This window comes from Elgaria multicarinata, chromosome 6 (assembly GCF_023053635.1).
Source record: "Elgaria multicarinata webbii isolate HBS135686 ecotype San Diego chromosome 6, rElgMul1.1.pri, whole genome shotgun sequence".
Taxonomy (NCBI): domain Eukaryota; kingdom Metazoa; phylum Chordata; class Lepidosauria; order Squamata; family Anguidae; genus Elgaria; species Elgaria multicarinata.
In genome coordinates this window covers 6899050-6909304 of record NC_086176.1, presented here as the reverse complement: position 1 = coordinate 6909304, position 10255 = coordinate 6899050, and the positions used below count along the sequence as shown (strand labels likewise).

The 10255-nt window shown below is 45.7% G+C and overlaps 1 protein-coding gene across 1 annotated transcript; it reads right to left on the bottom strand.

Moving 5' to 3' along the window:
- Positions 1-237: 237 nt before the first annotated feature.
- TENT5C (terminal nucleotidyltransferase 5C) lies at positions 238-9239 on the bottom strand. The gene is made up of 2 exons (XM_063128917.1): positions 9184-9239; positions 238-4100 (listed from the first exon to the last, which is right to left on the bottom strand). The coding sequence occupies exon 2, from the start codon at positions 4083-4085 to the stop codon at positions 2919-2921; it is 1167 nt and encodes a 388-aa protein (XP_062984987.1). The 5' UTR covers positions 4086-4100; positions 9184-9239; the 3' UTR covers positions 238-2918.
- Positions 9240-10255: the final 1016 nt, after the last annotated feature.

The window sequence follows — 10255 nt, the reverse complement described above, 5'->3', positions numbered from 1 at the left end:
TACCACTAATGCTTTCTTTGTTAGGCAGGTCACAGAAATAACTGGCTGGAAATGATGTGTTGTTGAAGTAGACAGAACAAATGGACTCTACATTTATATCTATCCTAAGATAGAAACAAAGCAGGCAAAGAGAATGGCCAATGGGTCAGTTTGGAACTGGGGGAGATTGTAAGCTGCAACTGGGATTTTGGGAAGGTCCTTAAAATGGTGGGGGGGGGGGAGGACAACCACACACACTTAAGTTGGCAACCTTTATTTATTTGTTACTTTCAGGAAACCCAAACAAGGTGCATATCAGTAGCCCTCCCAAGAGCTGCTGTCCCTTTCTCCTGCCAATAGACATAATTTAAAGAAACATACATTTGCCAGAGACATGCACGGAGCAAATTTCTTCCAATGTAAAGACATTTCGCTTACCTGTCTACAGTTCATTTCAACTGCTCACTGTTTAGCAAAAGGCTAAACACCAGTTTGTTGTTGACTTCTTGATACAACCGTGTCTTATCTTTCCCTTCACCCCAAAATGCAGTTCTATCAACAGGAACCAATCCAGCAGCTGCTACATATTATGTAGTCTTTACATTAATAGCAATAATGCTCCTTGCTCTCTGGGCAACATTATAAGGCAAGAGAGTGTGATTAAGTTCAGAAACTTTCAAGCATTCTGAAGTGACCCAGCAAAATACGTAGCACGGCCAAAGTAATTGGAACAGGCAGGTACTCAGCACCCAAAAGAAGTTCAACTTTTCTGCTTACCCACTTGATTCAGCAAGTACTTCACCCAAGGTGCTGCTGCTTTAGAATGTTAATTGTCATCTGCATTTTTACAGATAGAGTTTATCTCTGTGCTGCAGAAGAACTACTACTTTAAAAAACACCCTTCATGCTTTGAACAGTTTGACGAGAGATCTTAGGACTGATGTTTATGCCACATTGCTTCAGAATTTATGCTTCTAAGTATTTTCTCATGATCATGCACCTAACCTTAATTCAAGCTGGTGGGGTCCTGTGGCCCTCCAAATGTTAGTAGACTTCCATTCCCATCAGCCCTACCTAGCATAGCCAATGGTCAGGAATGATGGGCATATAGTCCAGCAACATCTGGCAGACCACAGGTTCCCAACCCTGCCTTAATTAGTTCCCTTTTCTGGATATTTATGCAAAGACCACCAGTTTAATAGATTGTCATGCGCAATAAGAACCTTGTAGAAAGCAATATGGATTGAAAAATAGTTTGCCCTACTTTCTGCCCACACCTGCTAGACAATGACTGAAGAATTTCAAATTGCTGCTTGGAACTTTCCCTTTGGATTTGGTAAGCCAATAATAATTTATAGAACAAGGATTCCTTTAATAGAAAAGATAAAAAAAAAAGACCTTCCATATCACTAGCACTGCTGACCAGAAGACTGCATAGAGACTCCTTTTAATACTGAAATTTAAGATGCAAAAATCCAGCCACCAACTAACCACTGGTCAGGACACTTTACAAGTTTTTCAAGAGGAACCCTCTCAAGTTGGAACATTAATGATACAGAAATTCTATCCTAGTCCAAGACATCTACAGGCCTCAAGCCATTATTTCCAGTGTGAACATTACCACTCTCATCTTCAATAGCATTACTCCAGAAACTCCTAGTCAGGCATACTTGTAATCCAGTGAGGCTGAACATACATATAATATGTCAAGGCAAAGCTACCCTAGTTTCCTACTGATTAGAGATTTCCTTAAGACATTACCTTTGGAGACTTAGGGGAAAAATGACATCATTTTTCAGCAGAACCCTAGAGAAGGGATTTGTTCCATATTTTCTTGGCGAGTCAGTCCAAGTTTCAGTGGAATATAAAAGATTAAGTTGAAGTTTCATAATCACCATATGCATTCCAGATATTTTTTTTTTAAGTGTAAGACTTAAGCTGTCAGAATTTCTGGAGCATGCAGTTTTGAATGAGCGATGTCCAACTGGAAGGGAGTTTCAAGAACCTATTTTCCCAACCACCTTCTTCTCCCAGCAGACCAGAGCTTCCCAAAATGTTACAGAGGATTGGGATGATCCTGAATGGGGTGAGCTGTGGTGCTAAAGGGGATATCCCCCCAAAATCAGGCAGAGTTCCCAGTCACCACCTGATTTTGGGAGGACTCCCACACATCTCCTATGACACAGCCCACCCCATTTAGGAGAGTCCCCCTAGTCCTCTGTATAGCATCTTTGGGGGAACTGTGTGGGCTGATGGGGGAAGGAGTGGTGGGGAGGTGAGCTTCCTGGAACCCTCTTCTGCCAGCACATTGTTGGATGTCACCCAACATCCTTATTTTCTTCAAACTAAAAATGCCATAGAGTTAGCAGAATTCATTCTTTCTGGATAGGTTTTCCTTCTCCCATTTTAAATTCATCACTATTGCTGCAGCACTAAAAGAGTCAACTGTGTACTTAAGACTTCCTAGGAAAAAAAGAAAGAGGATGCAATCCTGCACATAGTTAAGCTGTTTAAATCCCATTGACTTCAATGTGGTTTTGAGCAGCCTAATTGTGTATAGGTATAGCCATGATTTTCCATGGTCACACCAGACTAATCCTCATAATTTGCATATGGTGTAAAGAGAACAATTCAAACTTCACAAAGAAAGATAACATGAAAGCAGCATTGCAGCTACTACTGCTCTGCCATTGTCCAACAACATATTTCAATCTTCAGTTTTAAGAAGTCTTGAACTAAGATACAGACAGACACTAGGGGCATTTCACCAGTTAGAGAGATTATTATCCCTTAGGAAAGATGGGGTAACGTCATGGCTTGATCAAGACTACGAGTATTTAAGAACTTTAAACAGCAGCCCTACTGATTTCTGTACAAGAAAAATCCAGGAGACATTCTATTCTGGTTGCTTAAGGTCACAGAAAGTAGAAAGTTTGAAATTAGTTGCAAGGCAGCCAGTTGGGATAAGACTGGCCAGAGGTATCTTCAACATAGTAGCTGCTGAAGTTTGCATCACTGACATACGGAGCTGGCTGGTAGTAACAGGTGACGTTCATCGCATTGGGGATGATGTTTTGCTCTACCAAAACTCTGAGTGCCAGAAGGGAGATCAGATTCAGCGTTTGCCTTCGTTCGTGTCCCATGAGGCACACGGTGCTCTCATTCACCACTCTGCGCAAGGTCATTAGGTAGTCATATTTGCTTCTGTCCTCTTCACCAAAGTGGTTCTGCAGGTATGTCTCTAATTTACGCTGCTGTTCCAGAATGTCTGGGAAGTCAATGAAGAACCGAGAGCACATGTAACGCTCTAAGATCTTTATCTCCTCTTTGTCCATGGGTTTGAAATCCCTCACAAGAAGATTGCTATACTTCAGGAGACCCCCTCCCCTAATTTCCTCAGGGTTCTTGGTAGTTATCAGTCTGTTCTTAAGGTGATCAAAGGCTGCCTCAAAGTCACCATACATACTTTCTCCAATCACTGTTGGGTGGAAGTGTTCAGACATTGGGTTTTCTGAGCAATCATAGTAAAAAAGCAGGGAATCCAGTATTATTTGAAAAGAATCCACACTAAATTCAAACTGCCGCCTTATGCGATCCACAAACTTGAGCTCTATATTTCTGCCATTTTTGTTGGAGAGGGAGATTAAGCTCCATCGGTCAATGTCAGTGTACACCTTCACCAGCTTTTCAATATAGGTTTCCTTGAGGGTCATAGGGGTAATTTTTAGTTTGTTCACTCCTTCAGGCAAGAAGTTTAAAAGGGACTGCAAAACCACATCTCTGACTAACTGGAATTCAGTCTCATTTGAGAGAGACACTTGAAAGACAAGATCTAGATCCTTGCAACCCAATCCATTATCTTTGACCAAGACATGACCAGCTGCGGAACCATTCAGACGGACATCATGAACCTGAATGCTTGCTTCATCCAGCCTGCTGCGAACAGTTTGGATAATATCCTTGAGGGTTATCTTCAAAGTTGGAAAATTGCCACGGCCATGAACCGGTACCACCTCTGACAGGACCTCGTGCAGGCGGCTGACCTGATCCCAGCTCAGCACGCTGCAGGCATTGCTGTCAGCATTAGGCTTCTTGTCTGCCATCATAGGTTACTGTTTGAACTAGAAGGGGAGAAAATGGTTTAGTCAGATTATCCAATTATGCCAAAATGGCACACAGCAAAATTTGATACTTCATGGGGGAACTAATGATCTGGAGAACTTGTTCTGTGCTCCGTTGGTCAACTCTGATTCCTCAAGTTCCACTCACTATCATAGAAAGACTGTGTTCCCCTTCCTGTACATTCAGTTCTTCTTAAACCCTGCTGCTGTGAACTCTTTCCAAATGATCTGAGCAACACTTGCATTTGTTGCTCTTTTCTTTTCTGTTGCCTGAGATACACTTCTCTTAATACTCTATGTGTTCAAGAATGTTTTGTACCTAGGATACATCTGATCTCATGGGGCTGGATCCAGATTTCAGCGTGTTCCGTGTTTTCAACCCATCTCGGGGGATCCCCTTTGCCCTCAGCATCCTGCACGAGAGCCTACTATATTCAGAGGAGTCTCCCACCCTTTGTATAACTCAAGAGTCCTCCATGGCTAGGAGCGCGTACTTCATGCTTAAGCAGTATGCGAACTACACCCGCTCCTGGACAGAAATACTGTAGCTTGGCCACTGTGATCCACACATTAGTAACCTCGAGACTGGATTACTGCAATGTGCTCTATGTGGGGTTGCCCTTACAGCTAGTTTGGAAGCTCCAGCTAGAGCAGAACGCAGTTACCCACTGGGGTGCCTTACCATGCACATATGATGTCTGTGCTAAAGGATCTACACTGGCTGCCAGTCTGCTACCGAGTTAAGTTTAAGTTCTTGATACTAGTATACAAAGCCCTATGCAACTCAGGATCAGGTTACCTCAAGGAACGTCTCCCCCTATACCAACCTCCCAGACCACTACAATCTTCAGGGTATGGGGGAAGCTTGTTGTCTATGCTGCAGCCTACAGCTTTTCATTTAAAGGCTGCCTTATAGGACAGTGTCCTTTATACCAGTGTCCTTTATAGGTGGCTTACAAACAAATAAAACCAACATGTTATAATATACTCTAACACAAATTACAAACAAAATGTCCCCAAAGCCAACAAATGTTTTCTGGGTTGATCCAGATAGAGACAGACTGAGAACAGAGCCACTGAAATAAATGGCTAACTGAAGTCCAATTGTTTTCAATGGGTCTACTGTAAGTATGATTAAATCCACCCTTCTGCCTGTAATAATTTGAAGTATCAGACTCCACTAGATGATGTTAGATATGATCAATAAATAACTTCAATTCCTCCTTAAACACAAGTATCTGCACATTTAATTATTAGAGCTGGGGTACCCAATATGGTACCTGCCAGACTTCCTGCCCCTCCTGATTTAACATTTATTTGATTTTAACTGGGAGGCTGGCATGCTATGAAATGAAGCACCAGCCTCCAATGCCAGCTCCATTCCCAATAATGGTGTTTGTATGGATGTATATCTTGCCTGTGGGTATCTGTTTCTCTGAGCATCACCAGTTTGCCTTGTATGAATGGATTGTGCTTTAACGAGGGCAGATATGCAATCTGGTATTTAGGGTGCAGATCCCAACTCTGCCTTGTACTCAGTTTCTTTGCCAAGTTACTCATCTCTTAGCCTTATCAGTTTGTCTTCTGTGAAATAGGTTGTGATGCAAAAATGACAGCAGGGGTGCCAAAGAGTGGTTTCGTGTTTTGGAGCTTAGACCCCACCTCACCCTTGTACAAGTTACTTTTCTTTTAGCCTCGATAGTTTGCCTTTTGAGAAATGGGTGTGCAGCCATTTTGTGAATGGGCAAGCCCCACATCACCAAGGCAGCCATTTTAAGATAAGCACACATGATGTTGTCTCAAAATCCAAAATGTGCCCACTGGTCCAAAAAGGGCAAAGGACCCCTGTGTTATACTTTGTTTTTTGGAGGTTTGTGGTCCACCTTGGGGGCCCTTGTTCATCTTTTGTTCCAACCAAGAGACACAGGTATACAGGAAGCAGTGAAATGGGAAAAATTTGAGACGAAGTCAAATGTTTTATGACTGACATTCCAACATTTTTGAATGCAGCCTGCCATTATGCAGAAAACATAAACCGCTCAATCCCAATTTCTGTCCAACAGGTAAGAGTCTGCATTATATGTGGGGCATTTCTTTCACTTACAAGGATTAACAGGAACTAAGTATCAGGTGCTTCCTTAACTGAACTGGTAAAAAGAGCACCAACAAGCCTCCCATCATTTGTGATATGCATCTCAGTGGCTACACAGGAGATTAAGCTCCATACTTCAACAGGGTCTAGAATCAGAAGTCATCTTGAATGCTTGGCAAAAGGATTCAAAGGTTTTTTTTTCAGGATCTGATCCAGGAGGCGGGGCGGGGGGGCATTAGAGAGCTCCTTTATGTACAGTCAAATATGTTAGGTTTCATTAACAGGTGGCCATCTATAGATTGGCTAAGCATTTAATACTAGTAGCATTAAAACTGCTAGTAGCAATGCCCCCTTTTCTACTCCACTGCTTCCTGAATCACACCTGTTAATACATGTCCAACAGTCATAAATATCCTAAGCATATGATAAGCAGTTCAGGTGGTCACATAATGTACGCCAAAGAACAATCTGTGCCATCAAGCTGAGTCCAAAGAGCACCTGCTACTATAAAATTCATAGAAAAGTTTCAGGACAATTTTGACACCTCCAGTTCTCTCTTCATTTTGAGAGACTGGTCTACAGTTATGCAGAAGTCTCTATGCCTTGACATACATAGCTAATAACAGTTAGTGAGTTACCCTTTCCTGCTTCTTTGGAAATGTCTTTTTTCAGTCACTTATGATACTACTGGCTTCTAGAGTTTTACATCATTTGACAACATGTGGTTAGCTTAACACTTACCAACTCGCTAAAACTACACCATTTGGATAGTCGATTGTATTATATTCCTTTAGGCATAGACAAGCCTTGATCATTTCAACCACTTTGCATAGGGAGAAAGCCATATGCCCCGTTTGCACTGCTTGCTCTTTATATCACCTTATCCATTCATAGGGTATGCACTACTGCCCACAGCAACATGCACAGCTGAACTATAAATTCATGCACATCTTTAAGCTCTCATTTTCTTTCCTACCCACTGTTGGAGTTATCATCCTTACTGTGATGTTTAGTATCATCCAGTCCATTTAGGGAAGGTTAGAAATATATTGCCTAAGGAGATTCCCCACTCCCGGCCAAACTAAAGATCAGTAGAAGTTCCCAGTATCCAGGCATTGAGCTGTATCCAGCCAGTGCCCCTACACAAAAGGAAGGCACCCATCAGCAGAACAGGCAGGAGGTTATTTTCAGCCATTCCATCCCCTCCTCTCTGCAGCCTCCCATCAATCAGCTCCAGGGGGTCCCCTGGATTTGGGGGGTGTGCGCTGCTGCTAAAGGGGGAGGAGCAATTGCTAACAATTACCCCTCCCTATTTATTTTATTATTGCATTTAAATCCCGCCTTTTTTCCTCTTAAGGAACTGAAGGCGGTGCACATAATCCTCCTCTCCATGTTATCCTCACAACAACCACCCTGTGAGGTACGTTGGGCTGAGAGTCTGTGGCTGGCCCAAAGTCACCCAGTGGGTTTCCATGGCCGAGTGGGGACTAGAACCTGGATCTCCCGACTCCCAGTCCAACACCTTAGCCATTACACCACACTGTTTCACTGATGGATACCTTCTATTAGCAGAGGGACACCAAATGGGTTCCACTCATTGAACCCACTGTGGCAGAACACAGGCCGGTTCACTCTTTATTTTTATGGGCAGTGTTACCAGAATTGTTAAATATAATGGGCTGGATAAAAATTAGGGCTTAGCAGAGTTCCACACACACTAGAGGAAGTGGGTAGGGGGGCAATCTTCCCCATTCCTACTTCCCCTTGCAGCTCTAGAGGATTCTCAGGACCTACAGGGAAGGGAGAACCTGTGAAGGGTGCCTCCCTGGCCCCTTCCTCCAGCAGGGAACCTCCACTGGATCCCAGCCCATTCCATTCATGGCCAATTTTGATCCAATCCACTAGTTAGTCAAGAAGATTCTCCCCTAGCCCCTCTACCAATATATTCTAGACATTATTCGCACACATATAGACTTAGGGTGCTTCCGGACAGAGCTCCTAGCACTACCAGACAAAAGACATTGTGTTCTTTCCCCTTAATATATTGTTGTTGTTGTTGTTGTTGTTGTTGAAAGAAACAAGTCTGAAGCGGTAGGAGTGAACAGGACACAACAAACAGGAGGGTTACAGCTAGAGTACCATGTCTTTCTATAGATTTCCACCAATGAGGCAGGGTGATTGCAGGATGAGAGCCTTGTCTGGAAGCAATTTTAACCTGCAGGGCTGAATCCTGCCTTCAGTTCATGGCATTCTGCAGCCTTTGTACTTATTGCATCTATTTAGTAGCTTTCTTCTAAGGACATTTCAAAATTTTCACAAGCCACACCTAGAGAATGCCACATATTGCAAAGCAACAACCATCACGCCCTTTACTAGCAACACCTCTCCACCCCATTTCTATATTTTAAAATATGGCCTGAGGAAGCATTCTGTAGAACTGAAAGGCTAGCTTTTTCTCTTTTTGTTGTTTTAAGACATTTTTTACTAATAGACTAACATAACTGCTTGCATTTAAGTTATCAGACAAACCATACTGCATACTCTCCCCTGAATACACATACATACACACACACACGCACACACTAATAAGCAGTCCCCAACCTTTTTGGCACCAGGGACTGGTTTCGTGGAAGACAATTTTTCCACAGACTGGGGTGGGTGGGTTGAGGGGATGATTTTGGGAAGCCCCCCCTGCCCCCCCACTCCAGCGTCCTGGCTTCACTTCGGCTGGGCAGGTGAGATGGCGCCCCACACCCAGGTATGCTGGGGAGGGGGTGGGTGGGTTCCTAACAGGCCACGGATGGGTACTGGTCCGTGGCCCGGGGGCTGGGGACCCCTGCACTAGATCACACAGTGTTTTGTATCCCCCCCCCGCGCCCCATTTCCAAGTGGACGGTACTGCTCAGTCCTTCAAACTTCCCACAATCCACTTCCAGAGCGGTTCTATTCTATTGCAGAGAAGTCTGTTTCAGAGATTTCAGTGGAACTTACTCCCAAATAAATGTGCTCAGGATTGTAGTCAATATCTGCCATGCAAAGGTGTAACGAAGGAGAAGGGGTCAAAGGGCAAGGCAAAAGCAAAGCCCGCCTGCCACGAGGGAGCGCCTTTAGAACGGGACCCCTGAAGAAGCCCCGCGCTGAAGGCGAAAGGCACTTCCAGGCGGACAGGGCACAGCGCCGCCGTCGATCAAGAGAAGTCGTGCAGCTGTTGCGTCCTTCATTCCTTAATGGGTTTTCGTTGGTTAAAAAAAAAGAAAAAAGACGGGAGAAGTTTTGAGGAAAGTTTTGAGTTTTTTTAAACACACGCCGAGCAGCCGGGGGCGCCGCCTGGATGCGCACCGCGTTCTGTGAACGAGGCAGGCAGCGGCGCGCTGCACGCTTCGTCTGGAAGCGCCGCGGCAACCTGGCCCGGAAGCCCCCCGAGAGCCCCGTCTCCGCAGGCGCTGAACGGGAAGCGCCAGCGCAGGGCTCCGCTCAGGGCTCGGCGGGGCGGGGCGGGGCGAGAGCCCGAGAGGCACCACTGGCCCCGCTCTCCCCGGGAAGGGCTCCTGCAAGGAGAAACGCCGCTCCGTTTCGAGTTACCGCCCAAAGCAGCCGGGCAGAGGCGAGCGCGCTCGCGGCCCCCGGCAGCCTCTCCGTCCCTCCCCCGAAGGCAGCCGTCGCGGCGAGCGCGCTCTCGCTTTCCACCCCAGGGACGCAGCCGAGCCCCCGCCTCACAGGCACCCCCCACGGCAGCAGCGGCGGCCGCAGTACCTGTTCCTGCTCCTGCTCCTGCTCCTGCGCCTCCTGCTCCTGAAAGCCCGTCGGCGTGCGCGCCAGCCAGCATTCCGCCGGCGCGCCTAGCGGCTTCCATTTATAAGCCCCCACTTCAAGCGAGGCCCCGCCCCCGCCCTCGAGGCAGCGGAGGGAAAACGGAAAGAGCCCACGCCGCTTGGCCCTGGGCTTTCCCACGCGTGATCTGCCGGCCTGCAGGTCCCTTCGCGATCGCGTGGTGAAGATCGGAGGAGTAGCTGAGTTGGAAGGGAAGGAAAGGAACCTCTGTGCAAGCACGGAGTCCTTACTG